Raw genomic sequence first — 23,375 nt, forward strand, 5'->3', positions numbered from 1 at the left:
AAATCAGGGATTAAGAAGTATTGTCCTTTTTATATTTCCAGAAGTTCAATTCCCGCAGTGGTCAAGAGTAGAAATGTCCAGATGCATAAGAAATTTCATTGTAAGAGTAACTTTAAAAAGCCCACCATTATATAACAAAGGTGTACATGGCTTAGTGACAGAGGCTGGGACTGAGGTAATAATGGGCAAAAGTTGTGCAGTGTACAGATTAGGAACATTGAATTATGGTCGCAGTTTTAGCAGCACATCATCTTTACCTGAAATGGAACCAATTGCTTCTGCGAAATCTACAGGAAAACCATCAGAACCTATTACAAAAAGACTGATGGACAAAGAAGATGAATATGTAAAGACGCTATTTTATGGTCTTATGAAAAGAGAAAGAGGAATGCTTGCAAGGGCAATAACTCTTGTAGAGTCTACAAATCCAAAGAAAAGAGAGCAAGCAAGAATGTTGCTTAGTCAAGTTTTACAGTATAACAAAGGAGTAATGGCACACAGTGTGAAGGCATTTAGTGCCTTTAGAATAGGTATGCAATAGATTAAACCTTTTATTTCTTATCCTCAGGCTGCTCATGTGCTCATCAGAACATATCTTAAACTGCTAGGTTAAAATAATGCATTTCATTTTCTCCTCTGTTTTCATAGAAAACGTTACCAATCAAAAATCAAAATGTGATTATTATTGGGAGATTTGACAGGCAGTGATTGAGATTTGTAATCTGGTGACCTTTGGATTTCCCTGTCCACTTATTTTAGTAACCTTTCAAATAAAGCATTGCATTTTGTGTGGGAGTTATGATTAGAAGCATTATGTTGCAAATGAAGTATCACTTATTGATAAATGTGAAAGCTTAATTTGATTGGTGAATCTAAAGTTCCGTAGATCAGTGGACTTCAGATCTCTGTTATATCACAAATCAAATTTCGATTTAATAGATGATTTACTAGTATGGTATTGTTTTTATTTCCTCTCTCCTGAGAAGGGGTCAGACAGTGAAATATGCTAATCTTCAATTACATCTTTTTTATGTATTTGTGTACAAAATATATATGCATTTGACAAGAGAACCCCCATCACGGTCTAGTGGATATGTGGGATCCTAATGGGAACATGGTCGAGTTTCAAGCTAGGCAGTTTGCATACCTGTGCATGGAGATATTTAATGATAGATCATCAAAGATACATAAATTTAACTTATTTTTATGTTTTGTATATTTTTTTAAAACCATTTTTAATAAATTTAACACCATGTTACTTTTTAACCTCTAAGTCTAGTCTGAAACAATTGCTCCTTCACCCCTCATTCCATCCACCCACTGTACAAATACATTACTCAGATTAAATTCAATTAATGAATAATTAAACCTCCCAAAACAAGACATTGTTGAGACAAAAGCATTTGGGCGAATTTGTAGAGACGTACAGTCTATCATTTACACTTGCTTGCTAGTCCAGTCCCACTGCAAACTGTTGTGGCTGAGTCTGTGCAGTTTGATTGGAGTAATCAGTAGAAGAAACAACACAGACCCTAGCCTCTATGTACGGGTTTGATGCTCAGACATTTCCAGTTAATTTTGATTGGGTAATGTTTTTGACAGAAAAAGGAAATATTTTAGTAAATTATGTGTCTCCTGAAATACTTCCCTAATCTCATTGCTGTTATATGCTCCTAAACTTTCCCACAATTGCTAGCATCTTATCACAGGTGTTGCTCTAGTTTTAGCTGACAGCATCCAGTTTATGAGTTTCTGCCTTGTGGGAATAAACAGAGATATTCTGTATGAGTTACTTCCCTTGGATTTGATGGACTTGGATCCAATGTTTTTTGTTCTATATACATTAGTCTTTACATTTGTTTCACAGTACTGAACTTTTCTTTGTGTCCAAATCTTAATAAATTTTATGTTAATATAAAGTACCTTGTTACATGTTTAGGCTTGAATAAACAGTAACACAGAAAGAGTGAAAACAACAAGCTTTTTAAAATTTAACAAATAATTTATTTCCCAGGAAAATTCTGTAAAAATGAAAAAAGGAGAAGAATTTAGGTTTCAAGAATCAAATCCAAAAATAATCTTAGAATAATCCACGAATTAAATTGCAAAAGTCTATGTAATAAATGTTCTAATAATTTCAAGTTTGAACCCTGATGGAAAATCCAAGATGGATGATGACGTATGCTGTAGTCAGTACTGTGCTTATTTACAGTTCCTTGTAGAAATACAAGTAATGGCACTCCGTTGTTGGAAATCCAAATTAAATTTGTAAGCAATGTCTTTCCAGAATTTCTGTGTGAGCACTCCTCAAAATATTTCCAGAGAATAAAGAATTAATCCTTTTGAAATCCAACTGATCTGAAGAATTATTATAGCTCAAATCCGGCTACAACAAATTAACTTGACATCAGTATGAAAAGCCCCAAAACTGAGAAATCTCTCTCAAAACAAAGATTATATTTTATCATAAGACGCAGTTTCGAAATTCCCCCAAATTGTGAAATCAGAGGAGGGTCACATGATCATTTTTATATCACATACACAGAATATGGCCTTGATTAAACCATTGATTTTATTCCCAGAATAAAAATATTAAAAAAAGTTTACTTCTTAACCCAGTAGTCCCATCATGACCTTGACAACAACCAATCCTTTTTAAATAAAATAGAACTTTGTTTACTAATTCTGAATCCATGTCAGAATTTAGATCAACACCTGTTGTTTATAAACTAACAGTCAAGGTCAAACAATTTTCTCAAAAAGTATCATCTCTAGTGAATAAATTTACAATAGCATGTAAGAAAAATAAAAAATAAAACTGACAAACAAACAATTAAATTAAAATATATATATTAAATTAGATATACTTAACAACCTTCAAAGATGAACTGGCTGTGAAGGTTTTGTCATAGGTTATCCAGCATTTTTTGTGAGGCTGTACTGTAAACAAAGCAACATATCTAACTCTTTATCACTACCAAAATGCAAGGAATAAATCCTCAAAAAAAAGAGAGTGACTACATTCATGGATACTGTACAGGAAGTATTAATTGTAACTTGAGTCCACATGGGATATAGATATGAAGACGATGATAAAGGAATGTAATTATAATGGTATCTTGGAGGAGTTATTTCCCTTAGATACTTCTGTTTGTTTCTATATTATATATAGATGGGAAAGATGAACTTAAAGATGTATTGATTATTAAAGTGCAGTCAAACAATTGCCAATATTGTATCAGAAATTAATCCAATGAAAGTCATAAATTATTCATATTTTTGTAAATGTCCAACAAAATGAAGCAATCTGCCAATAAATTCAAGTTGTCAAGTTGATCCACTTACCTTGACAACTGGCTTCATGAGCCTCCATAATGACATTCTGACCATTTGATTATAATTTGACGTCCAGCTTACCAATGCTAATATTTGATCATTGGGCAGTCCATTCATGTCATAATTGTTTCATCTTCCTCTATCATAAACTCTCAAAACATTTGAACCCTAATTCAGTTGCACCTAAACCTGACATCAGTGAACTGTTAGCTCTGCCCAGTTTATATATACATCTTCCATTGGTGCTATTTTATTGGCCGTCAAGATGTAAACTGTTGTCAATCGGTGTAAATTTACTAAGAAACTAAGCTGGAGGTGAATCAAGGGTAATTCAGATTGATGCCCAGCCCAAATCTACATGCGTTAAGAGACGCACAAGTCAAAATTTCCACGTGTCAAGAATGGGTCATATTTAAATTCTATGCATCAAATCTGAGGGTACGCATCCATTGAAAATCCTGCTTTATACAAAATATCATTGAATTTTATTAAAATATCCATTATATTTTTTTTCAGGGCTGTCGGGTCCACCAGGTGCAGGGAAGAGCACTTTTATTGAGGCATTTGGAAAGTTTTTAACTGCACAAGGTCACAAAGTAGCCGTGCTTGCTGTAGATCCCTCATCAAGCACAACTGGAGGTAACCATATACTATATGAAATCACATTATTCATCTTCTTAAACTTTATGGTTACTCCGAACTAAAGAATTAATGATGTTCAGAATTATTGTCCATCTGTGTAGAGACTTGGATCATCCCATCAGCATTCAAAGAATATTGTCTGTGTAAACACATGGGTTATCCCTTACCTATGTAGGTGATGTCATCTGTGTAAACACATGGGTTATGATTATCCCTTACCTGTGTAGGTGATGTCATCTGTGTAAACACATGAATCATCCCATCAGCATTCAAAGAATATTGTCTGGTAAACACATGGGTTATCCCTTACAAATATAGGTGATGTCATCTGTGTAAACACCTGGATCATCCCATCAGCATTCAAATAATATTGTCTGTGTAAACAAATTGGTTATCCCTTCCCTATGTAGGTGATGTCATCTGTGTAAACACTTGGATCATCCCTTCAAGTTCAAGGAATATCATCTGCATAAGCACTTGGAATATCCCTTCCCATTCATGTAAAATCATATGTGTAAATACTTAGATAAACCATTTGAAGAATACTATCTGTGTAAATAATTGGATTCCAGAAATATCAAAGATTAAAGGTGCCAATTCAATGGTAATTTTTATTGAAAAACTATGAAAAATTGATTCCACAAATACAGTAGTATACTAAATTTTCATGGGAGTCTAATATGCCTTTAGCACATTTTTTTATAAGGGGTTGTGTGCTGATGAATAATTGTGTTTCAGAATTTCACAAAACTTTAGTCTTTTGCAAATAACTTTGTAAACAAGCTACAGCACACAGCTGTTTTGTCATGTGGATAGGATTCAAAAACAAAGGCTCCAGATGATGCCCTGGTTTAAATTGTTTTAGTAAAGAAGGAATGTTTATTTGTACACTGTTAACACCAAAATTAGTGCTATTTGTCTGCATAAGATGTGTCTGGCACCTGTGTCCTGTTAACACAGAAAGCAACATGGCTGACTTAATAGAACTGCAAGGACAAATGACCATTGCTTTATAAGACAGAAATAGTTAAACCCCAGCTACACATCCCACATGCACGAGTACTTTGAAAATAAAGGCTTGGCAATGAATACCCCTCTCATAAATCTCTCAAGTTAATTATTATTACTTAAAATGGATTGAGAAATAAGACTGTTGATGAAATTGCAGATCTAGCTATATTTATAAAACTGTAACCTAAATCCCTATTTACTAATTCAGTTAAAAACATTTTAATAAAAATTACAGGTGGCTCAAGTGGATTAAACTGTATTTTATTTTAAAATAACATTCACTTTTGGAGATGTATCCAATGCTGTTTTTTCAGTTGATGTTCTCCATGAATTGGTGATGATGAAAGCAGTCATGTCTGATAATCTTTGAGTTTTATTTGCTGTTCTCACAGGTGAAAAATAAGCATCTTCAGTTTATTGGGGGGGTTTGTTATTGCTGGTTGTGTGTCAAGCGCAGAATCCCTTGTGGGCAGGACAGCTTAAACTGTGGACTGACTACTTGGGGTGAAGCGATTCAACAATATATTGATGCATCTGTACTTTTGCTGGAAGGATACACATATTGATACAAGAGAAGGAGAATCGATACAAAACAATACTTACCATATATATGTTATTTTAGTCTTAAGCAGTTATGAATAATTATTTGTAGTTCGCCTTCTTATTATTTAAATATATAATTCATCCAAAACAGCATTTGCCTTCCTAGTAAAAACAAAAAAGACTATTGAGAATACTCGCTCGCCATCTGCAAATTCAAACAAAGTGACATAGTTTGTAATCTGCCACCACCACCACTAATTCCATGCTAATTATCTTAACTCAGCAGCATGTTCAGCACAAGAGGATACATTCCAGATGTATTCCATGTGCAAAATGAATATAATGAAATACTTTACTCATCATTTAATAACCTATTTTATGTGAAGTTTCTACATTGAATTTGAACTTTTCTGCTTTGGTCAATTTGAAAGCTACACTACCTGTGTGTCACACAGTGAAATATATTATGTTCGAGATAGTGATGATGACAATAATTTTTAAAGTTATAAAGTATATTGGATTACTGGAGCTGGGGAACTGTTAATGGAGATACCAGTGAGTTATTTTGAGCCCGAAAATGGTGTTAAATATGAGTCAGATGTACATGTTGGATGGACAAAAATAGAGGGCATGATGGTCAGTCTCCCTTTCACTGGTGTTTCAGAATTAAATGTAGAAAGGGCAGAATACAGAGCCTATTTAAAATACAGACAATTTAAAAGTAGAATGCAAATTTCATTGTTTTATCAATCAGTTTAGCCATGTGAATCATATGCTACAAAACCATATATCCATATCAGGGTTAAGAAGAACTGAAGAAATAAGAATGAAAAAAAATGAAATTAAGAAGTAAATATATTTATTTTAAATACCTCTGTATGCACAAACAGACTATGGCATTGATGGACTAAAAACCCTAATACAGTATTATGGAGCAGATAAGAAATCTGGCATATTAGTCAGTAAACTACTGATTCAAGAAGTTTGTGTTAATGAAAAGTTCTCTTTTGGAGCAGATGTATGCAAAAGATAATATCTGTGAGTTCTGGAAAATTCTAAATAACAGCCACAGCGATCAGTTTCCCAACGTCTTTGAGCTGACAAAGCTAGCTATGCATATGCCCTTTCAGAAGGAAGCACAGAAAAATATTCATACACAGATAAGGAAATAATTAACAGATTAATACTTATACAACTAGAGGTGACATCTGTTAAACATTTTGATTTCAGTTGAGCTCTAAAAAAGTGGAATATTGAAGTGTTAGGTAAATATTGAACCATGATTGTTTCCTTCTCCCCTCCTCCTTTTCTACTCTCCCCTTCTTTCGGTGACAAAGGGTGAAGTCCACCTTAAGGTAAAATCCTGTCAACATCTCTCCTTAAATTGTATGTGGGGGAACAAATTTGGAATTTCTCTTTTTTTGCAGAGATATTTAACCAGTGAATGAAGATGCTGATGAAATGAATAAAATTACCACAAAACAGTGAGGGGGCAGATTTTAAACAGCTGAAGTTTATCACTTTGTGTTAAAAAAATTGTATGACTCGGTGTTGTCAGTAGTTTTCCTTCTTTGCTAATAAATATGCTTACCTGTGGCCACAGCAGTCTTGCATATGCAGGAAGTACATTGTGATAGATTTTGTTGGTATTCATCTTCATTCCCATGTCCGGATTTGTTCTAGATGAGATTTTCTTTACACGAGGAAATTGCTTTATTTCTTCTGTTTTGAAGATAACATCATAATGTCTTCCAGGTTTAAGTTAGACATGAAATTGGTTGTAAGATGTTTTCAAAGCATTCATGCAGTGCAAAACAAAGGGCCTGGTGGCTCAAGTAAGTTAAATGGAGCAACCATTAAATAGCCTAAAATGCTGAATAAAACTCACTGACAACCAACATGTAGTCTGTTTGAAAGTATTTTTGTATTCTTATCATTGATGAGAATTTCATTTAAATATATGACAACTATAACTCTCCCTGTAATCTGCATACTGGTGATACAACCAGTATGTCAACATACATAAAGGGGCACCACCTACCGTTCAAACATGGAAAGACCATCAATTGTATCGATATTTATCGTATCGCAGACTGTGTATCATGAATCATATCAATACGAGGCACAGGTGTATGGTTTTACCCCTACCGACTACAGCATGCAGGAGGCTGAGAAAAAGGGTGTTGGCCATAGTGGTTCCACCTCAGTTAGAGCTGCTTCATCTTGGGCCATTGTTGGCAGCACTGCTCCCAACAGACTGAAAGGTGGAAAGCAAAAATGACAACTGTAATTCCATTTTAATGAAAAAGCGCCAGCTTTTAGATTTCGGGTCAGGTCTGTATGAAGCATAATGCGGAAGTTAGCCTGTAAGCAAATAAATCCACATCTATGTCTGTACACTTTAATTATGCCTCATTTATGTTTCTAGTCAATCAGTGTGCATCACAATTCGATGTTCCTGGTGAATGAGAAGCACTTAACCAGATATTCCTAATTGTACACCAGCCAGATGTCACGCAATAATTTATGTAAAATAGGGGTTATGGCCCCTGATTTCCCATCCTCCTAACTATGGTTGAGTTGGATTTCTTTTGTCCTATAACATTATTTATATGCACCTTTATATCGATAAAATCATGATTGAGTTGGATTTCTAGTGTTATATGACATTGTTTATTTGCATTTTGGCTTCTGATCAAGCCCAGAATGAGTTGGATTTCTAGTATCCTGTGACATTATTTATTTGAGTTTTGGTATCTGATCTTCCATCTTTCTGGTTTTGGTTTTTGCAGCATTACTTGGGGTTGTTTGAGTTCAGCCAAATTTGGATGAACCTTTATATTAATGGGACCATGAATGGACACAATTTCCAATATTCTAAATTATCCTTTAGTATTTTGGCCTCAGAAATCTCAGTTCTTCTCCTGGTATTAGTTTCTCAAACAGGCTCTTTGGAAGGCCCTGGTGAACATGTGTAAGGCCCTGCTGAACATGTGGAAGGCCTGGTGAACATGTGGAAGGCCCTGCATAACATGTGTAAGGCGTTGGTGAACATGTGTAAGGCCTGGTGAGCATATTTTAATGCACCTAAGACTAATGCCTCTGGTTGCATCATCACTGAGTTGGTGAGAACATCACCATTGTACATCATAGATAATAAAGATAATATACCCATAACCCAAGGGATCCAGGTTCAGTACCTGCCTAGGCCAGGCCATGTTTGGTAAGGGAATTAACTTGCACTTCCTCTGCCATTAAAATAAAAATGAAAAATGTTTAAAAACGAAAATACTTGTTTATTTTGGGGTCTAAAAGTCAAAGGTAAATGTCAGAAGAACTCCATAAGGGAAAATAATTTCCGCAAAATGACCCAGGTCATGAGCAATAAACCATGACCAATCTTTATGTATTTCTTGCATTGGAGACAAGAAAGGCACCACTCAGTTTTGTGGTCAGTATGTGAAAGGTAAAATTCAAAAAGATATGAAGAAGACATGATTCTGCCAAATAACTTGATGTGTTGGATTTATAATTTTATTCAGTTTTCTTTTAAATTTCGTGTGAAATAAGCACTAATGTAAGATCCACTTTGTTTTAATGCAGGTTCTCTCCTAGGTGACAAGACTCGGATGCCTGAGTTGTCATGTGACATGAATGCTTTCATCAGGCCCTCCCCAGCAAGGGGAAGTTTAGGTGGTGTTACCAGGACAACCAATGAAGCCATAGTTCTCTGTGAGGCTGCAGGATATGACATCATACTGGTTGAAACAGTTGGTATGCTTCTAATGCTGTGTTTTTTCTTAACTCACAAAGTCCTAAGGCTTTGTTATGGTCATTTCCCTATCATGTGTCATCTGTTCACAAAAGAAACACTCAATAAATTTATTGAGATTTGATAGAAAGCATCTTGGCATGAAATACTTCCAGCTGGGTTCGGCTGCCTTGTTGCATCTTTGGGAAAGGCAGTTAGCTCCCATTTCTGTTGGTATTATATCGTCATTGATGTGTTAAAAGTGCCATTAACACCAACAAGAACAAACTTTGGACTTATATCTGTGTTACTGATGCATTATAATATATTTTTATGAATAGACATGTAATTTGACAAATTTTGATGGAAATCATCCTGAAGATCTTTCATGTTTGTTTAAATTATGCCAATCCACCATCAAATATGGCCACAGTTACTAAAATTAGAAAATATAAATTATGGATAAAATTAGTTTGAAAGAGAGTAATGTGGGTTAATGAATTTGTTTTATTGCATCCTTCAGCAGAACACTTTACTGTCTCTATAGCCATGATAAACTTTAAAATGGCACTGCCATATTGAAGTGCCATATTGAAGTGCCTGAAAGATTATTTTTTAGTGTTATTGCCCGTATGCATCAGTTTATGGCATTTCACATTCAGTGCCACTAGTCATAATTTATTTTTAATTTATATTTTGTAGCAGTAACTTTCAAAAAAAAGAACTATATATGCTTTTCGAGTGAAACACATAAAATTTAATTACAAAGAGCAAAGAAACCATGGCCTTATGAAACATCCAGAGAAATTTGGAAGTAGATCGAGGCTAATCCAGTGGTAGGAATTGAACCCAAGAGATTAGGTGCCATAACAACTGAGCCACCATATACATTATTGGTGTGAATATCCTTGTTTCCAAGTAATTGCCCTGCAACAGACCAAGGAATCTATGCTGACTGCATAAATTTACTCTCCTTATAGTGCCAAGAAAGTGTACATATACTTTATGGATGGGGCTATTACAAATTTGCAGGTTCTGGACTGGGGGCTTCTGCAGTTTACTTAAATTGTGGCCTTTTTAATCTCAAGAAAGTATATAATGTATTTTCAGAATTTTTTGTGTGCCTAAAAACTTAACAACAAATATTTGATGATGCGTCAAAAATCAGATAAAAGAAAAATCCAAGCCCTGGGAACCAAACTGACACTTTACCTCAAGTCAGTACTAGGTCACTGTGACCTATATTGCACACTCCAGTGACCCACATTAATTTTTGTAGTTAGCTAAGTTATGCAGACACTATGACTTGTAGAGCCATGTAACTAGTGAAAACCCCATATGATTATGACCATCTGTTCAGGAGGAGTACCAATACCAATATTTTCAAGATGGCCACCATGGATGCATATTGCACATCAGACTGGCACCATTTTCATTTAGGACCAGCTACACATCAGACTTGCACCATTTTCATTTAGGACCAACTACACATCAGACTTGCACCATTTTCATTTATGACCAACTACGCATACATACTAGCTATAGCAAGATTTTAAAGTTTGCCATAATAGCAATATTGCCATTTCCTTAGGACACCATTGTCATGTAGAACTATCTAGACCTTGAGATGGATGTATGTGTTAAGTTTTGTGGCAATTCTCTCAGTAGTTTGGGAGTTGTAGTGATAACAAACTTTTGCTAACAGGATGCCACACAAAATATCACATGAGCTTATCTGGTATATGACCAGTAGAACTAAAATCTACATATACTTCTTCCTCGATAATTCAAGCCAGGGTAACTTGTCAACCCACTTATTACATGAGATCAGTCTTGGGTCACATTATTGTTCTTCTAGAAAATGCCAAAAATATTTGGCCCCTATTTGTTGAACATGAAGAAAATCGTTACAAAAACTAGCAGGTGAAACTTTATTATATTGCTTGTTTTATGACTGAAAATGACTGTTAGTGCCCAAAATCTGTTTCAGCATCATGAAATTCTCAACGACTAACAAGTCATATATTTTGTTTTTTTCTTCATAAAAATAAATTTTCAGTTCACTGTACATAAGAGTATTCAACGATATTTCAATCCATTGCAATATTAGTAATGCCTACTAGTGAGAGAAGTAAAGCGAAAGGAGTACTCATTGCATGACAAGCTATTTGTTTCATAGACATGGTTCATTAAGTTTTTAGTGAACTTAAAGTTCTTGAATAGGCACTCAGAGGTTTAATCAAGTATGAACTGAAAGTTTAGTATTACTTGCAGCTAAATTGTGCTATCAGTACACCTCTCTCTTGATAACTAAAGAAAAGCAGAGCCAGAAATCATAGTCCTCACTATAAGCAAGTACTAGAGTTACCAAGGAAGCTGAACAAAATCAACAAGGGGATGCCATCCCCACTCAGCATTGAGAAAACTAGGAGTAATGTGACTGTTTAATGGCTAAATACTCATTTTATAATCACATTATGAATAATTGTCAATAAAGAGCGTTTTCTAATGAAGTTGTTCATTTTGAACATAAAGATCCAAGAGCTTTCAACAACCATCATGTATACATGAAAACATTGTGTATTACATCAATGCTTTTTGTTCTTGTTGATTCACAAAACAAGATTTCTTTTTTACAAAATCTATGGATATATATTCTGTGGAACAACTGTCAACTTCGAAAACCAATTTTTTTATTGTTTAATATTGACACATTGATTTCATTGCAGTTAACAGTGACACTTCTCATTTTTTGATGGAATCTCTGCTATTTCAGGAAATTTAAATTCACAGCAAACTTTGGAAATCAAATGAACTGTATTTGTGAAACAAATCTTTTTATTCACAAAGTAGTCATTTCACTTGGTTGCCTAGGTATCTTTGATCACATTTGTGAATGAACATGATAATTTATGGTAGTTTGATCATAATACCCGCATAATAATATCTATAACAGTGTCCAATTGATCAGTTGAAATTAGTTGACATGAAATAATCTTAACTGCTAGCTCTTAAGCAGGTAGGACTTGCATGTCTTTTAACTTTTCCTTTATTCCACTTCGTTTGTTTGATTTGATACAAAAGACATAATTAACATGATAGTACAAAGCAGGTCTTCTTTTAATTGAGTTTAACAATACAGCAGATACTTCCACAAGTCTGAGATTGAACCAATGTCAGTGCTTAATTAGGTTCTCAAAGAAACACTTGCAGACAAAGCTGTGATGGAAAATTGACATTTATGATGATTACACTGAACAATAAATTAAAAGTTGAACTAAAATACAAATCATGCTTGACAAAACTTACTTATCCATTATTTATTTATTAGAGTGTTGCCACCAGTAGGTTTTAACAACATTTTCATTGGTCAAAATTTTGTCAAATACTGTTATTTACAGTGTCTTGAGAATGTTGTTTTAAAAATAAATTGAACCAAATATGATTTCTTTATTAAAGTTGAGAATGTTGATTCATATTCCTGGGTACTAACCACCATTTTCACCAGTAAAATGAGTGATATCTAAAAGTTTAATTGGGCGCTTTTAATTGTGATTTTCTTCACGTTTAACAAGTTAGTGCACATTTTGGTCGGTGTTTTTTTTATTTTTAAAAATTGGAATCCATGCCTGATTCCTTGTTATAAGCAGGTTGGTGAGCTATTTGAGCACAAGTTATCAAGGGAGTGGTGTATTTTACTAATAGAACAATATTTTTCAAAAATATCAAGATTTATTGTTGATGGTTGTTGTTTCATGAATTAAATGTTCCAGTTTTTTTAAAATAAGGAAATCTTGTTTTGTTGTGAATCCACAATAGTTGTCAGCCATATTCACATTCACATGCAAAAAAGCAGTGACAATGTTTTCGGAGGTACATGTCTTAAAATCTCTTGGATTAATGTTTTCAGTGTACTTTCAAAAGTGGTTATCTAACAATAAACCTTGGTAATTTATACAGAAAAGCATTTTATTGATAGTTATGAATATGAAATGAGTATTAAATCATTTAACAGCCCGTCCCCTTTTTTTTTTTTGTCTTCTTACAGTTGTTGTCCAGCAAGGATGGCATCCCCACCATAAATTTTCAGAGTAACCTTGGTAACTCATGCTCTTGCTTAAACAATGGTCTGTGTTTTTGGAGACCATTATTGTTATCATGGGAGAGGTATAGTGATACGATATACTGGTACTACTATATTGATTTCATAAGTGTATTCTTATTAGTAGAAATTTGTTTAATAATCAATGATTGTTACAGGTCCAACCGTATATGTAAGAATTATAACTCCCTTCATCACTAAGCTTCATAATCTGGTGTACTTTCACTTAGAGTAAAATCTGATTTCCTTTTTTTATTCATATAATAAGTTTGATTTATCCGAAAATATTCAGAAATATGTTCCAAAGTCAAACATTGTCCATTTGTTTTCTAGGTGTTGGTCAGTCAGAGTTTGCAGTGAGTGACATGGTGGACATGTTCTGTCTTATCATACCCCCAGCAGGAGGGGATGAACTGCAAGGTTAGTCAATGCCATATACCTGAACCATATACAGTGTGACCCCGCTATGACAGTAGTTGGGAGTCAGAGAACCTGACTGTGTTATAGACCAAACTGTATTATAAGCAGCATGGTCAGTTAGCTGTAGAAAATGATGTGGGTGCAAAAATATATGCTTCATTGGTACAGTTACCATCTTAAATTGATGAATATTAAATGAGAAATACATCTATAGTGAAAACAGAGAAGACATATATAATATTTTACTTTATTCAGAGAACCACGCATTGATACATATACGTGTATACTGTTTATATATACATGTCTAATGTATAGCATGAATAGAGTATCAACATCGTGTACTAACCCACGAAACTCATCACATACATTGGATCCACAATACAAGTAATTCCGTGGAAAATATGCACACACAAAAATTTAAAATATTCAGTAATTTTGTCACAGTCATATAGGAGTCAATTCAGTGGGAAAAAATAGCACAATCACATAACGAATGATGAAACATATTTACTGTTCAGTACACTCCAAGTCGGTAAAAGTTAGTTTGTGTTTTAAGCTGCTTTTGGTAGCGTTTGTAAGCATAAAATTTTCTTGCACAAAGGAAACTTTCATGGCACAGTAAATGTGTTCCAGTCACACTAGAAAGTGAAACAATCGATCAGATTCCATTGCTTTTATTTAGCTTTGGTACTGACTTCCTTTGATGAAGGTTCTTTGTTTTTATTGAAGATTGTAGTCAGCTTAGTTTAATGAAGGGTACATGTGTTATTGAAGTCACTGCAAAAGGGTAGCTTTGGAGAATCAAACAAATGCCCATTTCTTATTAAGGCCGCAACATCAAATAATTGTATTGCATGATTGAGACTGATTTTTATTCATTTGCTTAGTACGTTTTCATAACAGTCGGTGCTTCAGAGGTAATCTGGTTTCTTTGAAATTTCAGCAAACTGTTTTATCTGGGTACATTTTTAAAAAAAAGAATTGCCTGTCATTTAGTCGATTCTAGTTACTGTTCCTCCCTGCCTATTGAATGGACCAACAAGTAAAATCTTGTGTTTTGGGTTGTTTTTTTTACATTCTTGGTAGTGGAATGATACTACCTTCCATGCATGCAACAGAAATTTAAAAGGGTCAGCAGATGATAGAGACGCAGGTGTTCTGATCTGCTGAAAGGGATTGCTACAGAAAATGTGAGTGTTCTGAACGATTTAATTCTGATTGAAAACATGAGGAATTTTACTTACCATCCGCATACAGATGTCAGTCTATGTAAATATATTAATTACTAGCGAGTTGCTGAAAATCCAGCGAAAGATAGATTATGACATAATGCCTTGTCTGGTTGATCTCATCTTCTGGAAATGTCAACAACAAAAAAGCAGATATCTCACAGCATACAGTACTCATGCTAGATATCAACACAAGCAGATTATGGTATTAATGCACTGTTAAGATGGTTTGTCAAATTTCAGTGCATTTTATATCAAGTTTGTGGCTACCTTTCATGGGGCCACTGAATTTCTCCACTCAATAAGGAGAAAAAAATCACAATTTGTGACATTGGTGATGCCCTGGACAATCCCTGAATAATCATTTGACACGTTATTTTTTGTACTTTAAGAAGAGAAAATACATATAAAATTTCAGGAGCCACGTCACGATCATCTTGTATTATTCATACGCAATCTATTCTTCAAAATGATAAACTTTTTATGGTTTTTCTTCGTACTTTTAAGAAATACATTTTTGGGGGGTTAAAAACATACATGTATGTGAAATTTTGGGAGCCACACCACGACCGTGTTATATCTGAATTTGTGTTATAACGGAATGTGCTATTGCAGGGTCACACTGTATATGCATCAGTATTGCCCAGTATTTAAAAATGAAACTGAATTCATTACATTTGTCTGAAGTATTTGTCACATTATGGGTAAATTACCACCTGATAACTGGTCTTCTTTATTAAAGGATAAATTACCAAGTGATATTTGGTCTTCTATTTATTTATTGTAAATTACCGCCTGTTATTTATGATAAATTACCACCTGATATCCAGTCTTCTATTTATTTATGGTAAATTACCAGCTGATATATGGTGTTCTATTTATTTATGGTAAATTACCACCTGGTGTCTGGTCTTCTATTTAACTTTTTAAATTGAAGCTTTTGATAAAACAGCCTTTGAATATTCACCTCTCATTATTTTTCACTTCAAACACAGGAAGCATAATTTGAAGCTTTATCTTGAATGGAACTCTGATTCCTTCGAGTTTAGAGTAAGATTCTAATTGTTTGACAGAAAAGGTCACAGAATTCACAAAACCTTTACAGTAAAAGCTTCAAATATTTACTCAAAACCCAAAAAATATTTTTGCCTGTATTAAGGATTTCAAAATAAAGAACATTGTTTCATGGAATCATTATTGCCTAAATTTTTGGATTGTTTTTTATTTGTTTTAATTGTACTGTCAACAAGTCCACAAATTATTGGTGTACATACATACATACATACATACAGACACACACACACATACATACATACCCCTCAGAACTAATATCCCTTGGGACTCAAATGTTTTTTGGTTTTGCAAAGTTTCCGATTTACAGAGGCTTTTGAGGATGTGAAAAAATCTCTTTCTTTATGCTTATGTGATGAGAGGGAGAAAATGCAGTTACGAAAAATCAGTGTCTGTGTAAAAGTGTACAAAATTAAGAACGATGATTTTTTATAATTTTATTTCAAATACATGCAGTTAATGAAGAATTAGCAGAACAATAAACGTATCCTGTCACATGAATAAATACAGTTCTTCCACTTAGAAATACAGTCCTCATCACAAGAAACAGCTGAGAAATGAGATACAGTACTTTTATAACTTTATTGTATAAACTTTACTATACCCAGCATGTTAGCGGGTTCACGAGTTATCAGGGCTCTAGTTATCAAGGGAGTGGTGGGTGGGTGGGTGGGTGTCATATATATATATATATATATATATATATATATATATATATATATAGACACACACACTACTCCCTCAATAACTCTTGCCCTGATAAGTTGTGGGGGGGGGCATGGTTCCCATATTTTTTATAGTAAGAGATACCCAAAAATTTACCCCTATTTTTGAATGTGAAGAAAATTGCGGTCAACATGGTAACTGAAACCTTGATATATCTCTCATTTTATCATAAAAAATGGTAGATAAGACCTGGGAATTTGAACCAACATAATGAAATTGTCAACTTTTTATAAGAAGTCATATATTTTGTTACAATTTCTTTCCAAAAAACATTCTTAGTAGACCGTAAATAAAAGTATTCAACAAAATTTAGGACATTGAAAATGTTGCTAATGCTTACTTAAGGCAACAGTTTTAATCAATACCAATTAAATAAGTTTTTGCGAGTGAAATTCATGTTTTAGTTCTTTTTTTTATTTCGGTTTAAGTTAATCATCATAGATTCAATGTGACCTGTTGTATTCAAATATGAAATATGGCAATCTACCATATCAGCTATGTCTACAAGCATTTCTGTGAGAACATAATTAAGTGCCGACTGTTTTGATATCTGATTTGCCAAAGTATTTGTTGCAATGTTGCACTGAATTTAAAAGCTGACCTTTGTATTGCCACATCAATTAAGTCTTTTTTATCAGATAAAGGGGGTAGAATAACTGAACAGTTAAAAAGCTTGCAAATCTTACCTACATAAGTGCTAGCAGCCCCAGTAGAGTGTCAGGTCAACTCATTTCAGCTTTTTAATCCAACACTTATAATCGTTTGTGGATGTAATATAACTAAACTGCCTTAAATTAGCCTACTCATTCACAAATGTGATCAAAGATACCAAGACAATGAAGCAAAATGAATATTTTTTGAAATAAAAAGATCTGTTTCGCAGATATGGTCCATTATTTAAAAGCTGGTTTTCAGAGTTTGTAGTTATTTATAATTCTTGAATTGAGACTTTGAGATTTCTTTACAGATGAGAAGAAGTTACACTATTACTTGCGATGAAATGATGGCATCGATATTTTACTAAAAAGACAATTAAAAAATTACCTTCAGTGTTGACAGTTGTTTCAGAGAATAAATATCCCTAGTTTTTGGGGAAAAAAGGAATCTTAAGTTGTGAATTTGAGTCAACACATAGTCTGGTTCTCTGCTTAGTATACTCCTTTTGTTGCATTCCATTATAGTGGAGAGAATGCAGGAAGTTGACAGAGCAGGGAACCAGACTAGACAACAAAAACATAAAGCAATGATGTCTTACAGAACGTTTTTACATACACATGAGGGTTGTTGAACCCACTGGAATAATATTAATCATCTTTCAGCATTTGGGCATCTTGAAAATAAAGTTCATTTTACACAAAAAAAACATAATTTAGTTAGGGAAAGCGCTTTATTGATAATATTCTCAACTTGATTTCAAAACTAATATTCAGCTGTTTAACAGAACAGTTTGCACACCCAACCCCCTGCAGTTTTCTTGATGTTCAGCAGGGATGGAATAACTTCATATTGTTATGGAGATCCCTTAGTAACTTGTGCCCTCACGTATAGTGCAGCCTTTGTGTTTGGACCTGGTGTGAGTGATCAAGGGGGAGGTAGGTATATAATCGTTATGTCTTTAATCTGCTGAAAGACGATAAAACTAATGTGTTGATGAAATTTGAGCTGGTACTAGCGATTTCGATTGCTAATTGCACAAGCACACAGGATCTCAGAACTGTCATTTTTAAATATTGTAGAAAAAATATTAAATGAAAGTTATATACGTTGACATGTGCTCTCTCACACAGGGAGCATATGAAGCAGGGAACCAGACTACTCTGCTTGATGAATCAGACTGGCCAAGTTTCTTGCAGTTGTTCTCAAAATAAATATGTTGAGAATTATATGCTCTTTCTGGTTTTTACAAAAGGTATCAGACTTTCATTCAATATAATTGAAATTTTGTACAATGACATTAAAAAGGAACTTGTTGATATCACGTGACTACTGGACTTAACGATGTTGCTTGAGAGTTGTGAAGTCATGTGACTATTAACGCAAATGGCAAGTACCGGGTCAGGTTTCATCTGTGCCAAGTATCGCTTAGTCTGTCAGTGGATTAAAGACATAATGAATATAATAATTTCCATTTTGGAGAAAATAAATAATTTTTCTATCAATTTCATGCAGGTATAAGTCGATATAACATGGTTTAAATTTGCTAGGCCTGCTGGTAAGCTGTCTTATGGTGGCGGCAGATTCCATATTTTTTATATGTAATTGCTCTGAACCCACACTCCATCCTAAATGTCCAAATGTGCAAAATGGGGTTGGAATATTCGGAAGAAACCCATATTTGATCTTAAATAGAACACAGGAGAATTGGGAAATTGTCATCCCTTTTATTATATATTAAGAAACGATAGGAGCCTATGTATCAATACAGGTTTTGGGACTGGTTTATTGAACTACACGAAGACAAGTTGATTTTACAGAAAATTCAGTCCTTGTTTGTACAACAGTATATAATTTTGAAGTTTTTTGTCAAAATTTAAATCAACCATTTTTTAAATGTCTTTAAATGATGGAATTTTTAACCAAATCATCTTAAGAAGTTTAGGTTGGTTGAAAAATCTTGTTTGAAATTTTATTGGCACACATAAATTCAGGGTTAAACTTTTTTCGTTACAATATAAGATTCTAATATTTTGCATTTATTGTTTGTTTGTTTTTTTATACTGTGATAGGAAGTGTTTACTTTGTATAACATGCACGTATATTGCTCAAGAATTCTTTAGAATTAAAGGTTTGAAAGGAAACAAAATAATTTATGCTCAGTATGTTGTTTCGACGTAGCAACATAATGCAGGTCAGCAAAGTAAAGTTAGGAATTGTGTCCTGTACACTGAAATGCCAGTTTATAGGAATATAGTTAGATTTGTTTTGTGTGACTCATTTGGTGGCTTTGTCCATGATCAGTTTTTTTTACATATATGTTTTCGAGAGTCTTGAAAGAGAACCATCTTCATATTTGGAAAATGCATGTTTTATAATCCAAAATGTTCTTAATTCCATTCAGTAATGGTCATATGTGAACCTTGAAAAAATTAATTTCATCCTGGAAATGACCTGGAAACTTGTATTTAGAAAAGCATGGGAACCATGTTATACGCAGTTAATTGATTATTATTATTTTCTGTCATTTGTTATAAAAGCCAAGATGTCAAAGTGGGTTTTGTATTTAATTATCAATAATTTGATTTATTTTATTCATTAATTTCTGTCTTTACTTATGTTTATGAAACTACATGAATCTTTATGATGAATTTAATCAATTTTCATTTTAATTCCATAGCTGAAATATTTTGTTATACAGCAAATAGACCATTTATTTTCTTGAATTACATATTCAATGTTGTCAGTGATTGGCACTATAAATTTTACTCCAGTTTAATACTTCACTTCATCAACATAATTCCAGAATTTATATAAGAAGCTAGAATGTCCAAGTCACTGTGAGTATTATCCTCACGGAGCCGACATACTTATTTCAGTTCAACTTGATGCTTGCTTAATCTAACAATTCTTGAACATAATTTTATTATGTTTTCATAATTTTACTAATTTGTCTAAGTTACTGTGAGAGTTATCCTCACCAACACACTTCAGTTCTTCTATGTTGATTTAATTTAAATATGTCAATGCATTTAGATATTTATGCATATTAATTCATTTCAGACAAGTACTGTGTAGTACTTGAAGTGTTTTACTTGCAGATTTTATTCGTATTATTCTTCAGTAACCAATTGAATCTAAACAAAGTAAATCTTTAGTTTTTGTTTTCAAAAATGGTATTACTATGGTGCTTGTTGGAGATTATCACATACATCAAGACAATGATTATATTATTGTCATTATAAAACTTATACTTTTATGTTTTTTATGATATGCAACATTATTGATGTGTTTTTTTAAATATATAAACAATCTTGTGTTCTGGTTGAAAAGAGATAAAGTGTTTAAGTTAACTGCTTTATCCCCTCCTTAGTCATTAGATAAGAAACATACTTATCCCAGGTGTCATACTTGGATGTAGTATTTTCAGGACCGAGCTCTGCCATTGCAATAGATATTTATTTGACTAATGAACTCAAAACTGTCAACTGAACTTTTGTTAAAATGACATTGAAGACATTGATGTCGTTGCAATAGATATTTATTTGACTAATGAACTCAAAACTGTCAACTGTACTTTTGTTGAAATGACATTGAAGACATTGATGTCGTTGCAATAGATATTTATTTGACTAATGAACTCAAAACTGTCAACTGTACGTTTGTTAAAATGACATTGAAGACATTGATGTCGTTGCAGTAGATATTTATTTGACTAATGAACTCAAAACTGTCAACTGTACTTTTGTTAAAATGACATTGAAGACATTGATGTCGTTGCAATAGATATTTATTTGACTAATGAACTCAAAACTGTCAACTGTACTTTTGTTAAAATGACATTGAAGACATTGATGTCGTGTATTATTGAGGTTATAAGTTTACTTGTTTTTTAATAATTCATTTTTTTAAACCAGTAGTGTAGAATGAACTAGTCACTAGTTGAAAGTCAGTAATATAATTTGTGGAAGAAAAATTATTATTAAAGTAACATTTGGTGAGGAAACAAGTGAAACATAAAAGGATAATACTAACACACTATAGAAGCAGTAAATGTCTGGAACTAAAAATGGCACATTTTCCAGTAGCTGTGTTTTCTTTTTGGGTCATGGAGTGGGGTGTGTGTTATAAAAAAGGGCTGAAATTGCTATGGAAGTACCTGTTTGTATATTTGGGGTAAAATAACTGAATACATAAGGGTTTTTATTTTAGAAACAAGCACTATGATTAAAATGTGTTTCCGTAGATATATCTTTTTTACTGACTTATAAATCGAGTCCAGCTGCAAACTGTACAGACCCAGATTTGACTCTGCTTAATGGATCAGCAGGTCTTGGTCTTTGCAGTTAATTGGGAATAATCAATAGAACAAAAAAATTAGCAACACAGACCCAGATCTGTCTCTGCTTAATGGATCAGACCCAAATCTGCCATTGCATTATGCAGTTGAGGATCAGGGTCAATGTTGTTTGCAGGTGGGCCCAACTTACAAGCAAGTATATTCATGAAGTATTAGATTTATGCATACCTGCTTTTGGCGTAATCATTTTATTTTTGACCGAATTACATTTTATGCTTGCCTGTATATCAATTATGCTTTTCTGGCACATAGAAGAAAAAGAAATAAAGCAATAAAAAAGCTGTGTTTTTTATTATTATCTCTGCAATCCACACATCATGTAAATTGAGAATATTCTAGAAAAGAAGTCTGTTCATTCACATCATCACTTACGTTCTATTTATAGCAGCTGTACATTACAAATTTGAAAGAGTCATTTTATGACTTATGAGAAAAAATGGTGCAAAATGAAACAGGTATTATTAATGTGACACATCAATGTTAAATGGCTGAAAAATGTTAGAGGAGAGGTATCTTTTAAAGGATAGGTCAATAGTGTTTGACAAATTTTTAAAAAATAGAGTAATATAATTCAGCACTCAGGTTGAGGACATCATCATGCTCATTCCAGGATTATGAAGTTGACTTTAGAATCACTTGGTGAAAGACATAGACTAGTTAAAGTGTTGTGTAAAACATACATACATGCTTTTTTTTTGGTATTCTGGTACTAAGTGACATAGATTTTTCACATTTATGACAAGAACTTTAACTAGATCCAGTTTAGGGCAGTTCCATTTAAACATACACGATATTCAAGGAGGGCAGTTTTTTTTAAGTATATGCCAGGGTACTTTAGTTACTATAGTAATATGAAAATAATACCAAATTCTGAGTTTCATCTTTGAATGACTACTTGATATTGAAAGTGCCTTCCTTGAGTCTGAAGCATGTTTTACAAGAACAGCCCTTAGTAGCAAAACTAAATATACTTAGTTTATTATACTCATGGCATATACTAGATAGATTGCATTTTTTTTCATCACTTAGATCGTACCTCTCATGGGGTTGGCAGCTGTGTTTATATATTGTAATCCTAGTATGATATTTGCTGCATATTTAAAAGGGTACAAGTGTCAAGTCTCAGTTTGAGTAAGTAGGAAACCCAACTTCATGATTGACATTTGTACAAGGATTATCTCTGGTACAGATTTTTTCCACAAATCCAGATTCCAGTCCTGCCCACAAACAGGGTAGATTCTTTTTTTTCATTGGCAGGATACCCTTTTTCAGCATCATGCTCAGTGTGCGGTGGAGTCTTTTTGTATTCCAACTTGTTACAATATCAGGTGAATAATAATAATAATGAGGACTTTGTATAGTGCCTAATCTTTAGAAGCTCTACGCGCTTTACAACATTAGACAACACCTATAACATAAAAAACATATATAATGATATGTATGCTGAAATTATTTAAGTTAGGAAACATTATTAGGTCTTTAAGTTTGTTCTTGCAGTCAAAATAAGTGAGTTTTAAGAGCACTCTTGAA

General features: G+C 33.4%; 1 protein-coding gene across 1 annotated transcript in view; it reads left to right on the forward strand.

Moving 5' to 3' along the window:
• Positions 1–23,375, forward strand: part of LOC149797955 (methylmalonic aciduria type A homolog, mitochondrial-like) — a 56,564-nt gene that overhangs the window by 10,557 nt on the left and 22,632 nt on the right. The window contains exons 2-5 of the mRNA XM_089963025.1: positions 42–530; positions 3,853–3,975; positions 9,136–9,306; positions 13,719–13,805. Of these exons, the coding sequence (XP_089819151.1) occupies positions 74–530; positions 3,853–3,975; positions 9,136–9,306; positions 13,719–13,805 (838 nt within the window). The 5' untranslated portion in view covers positions 42–73. The remainder of the gene's footprint in view (positions 1–41; positions 531–3,852; positions 3,976–9,135; positions 9,307–13,718; positions 13,806–23,375) is intronic.

The sequence above is a fragment of the Sinohyriopsis cumingii genome, chromosome 6, assembly GCF_028554795.1.
Source record: "Sinohyriopsis cumingii isolate HCF-2022 chromosome 6, ASM2855479v2, whole genome shotgun sequence".
Classification (NCBI taxonomy): domain Eukaryota; kingdom Metazoa; phylum Mollusca; class Bivalvia; order Unionida; family Unionidae; genus Sinohyriopsis; species Sinohyriopsis cumingii.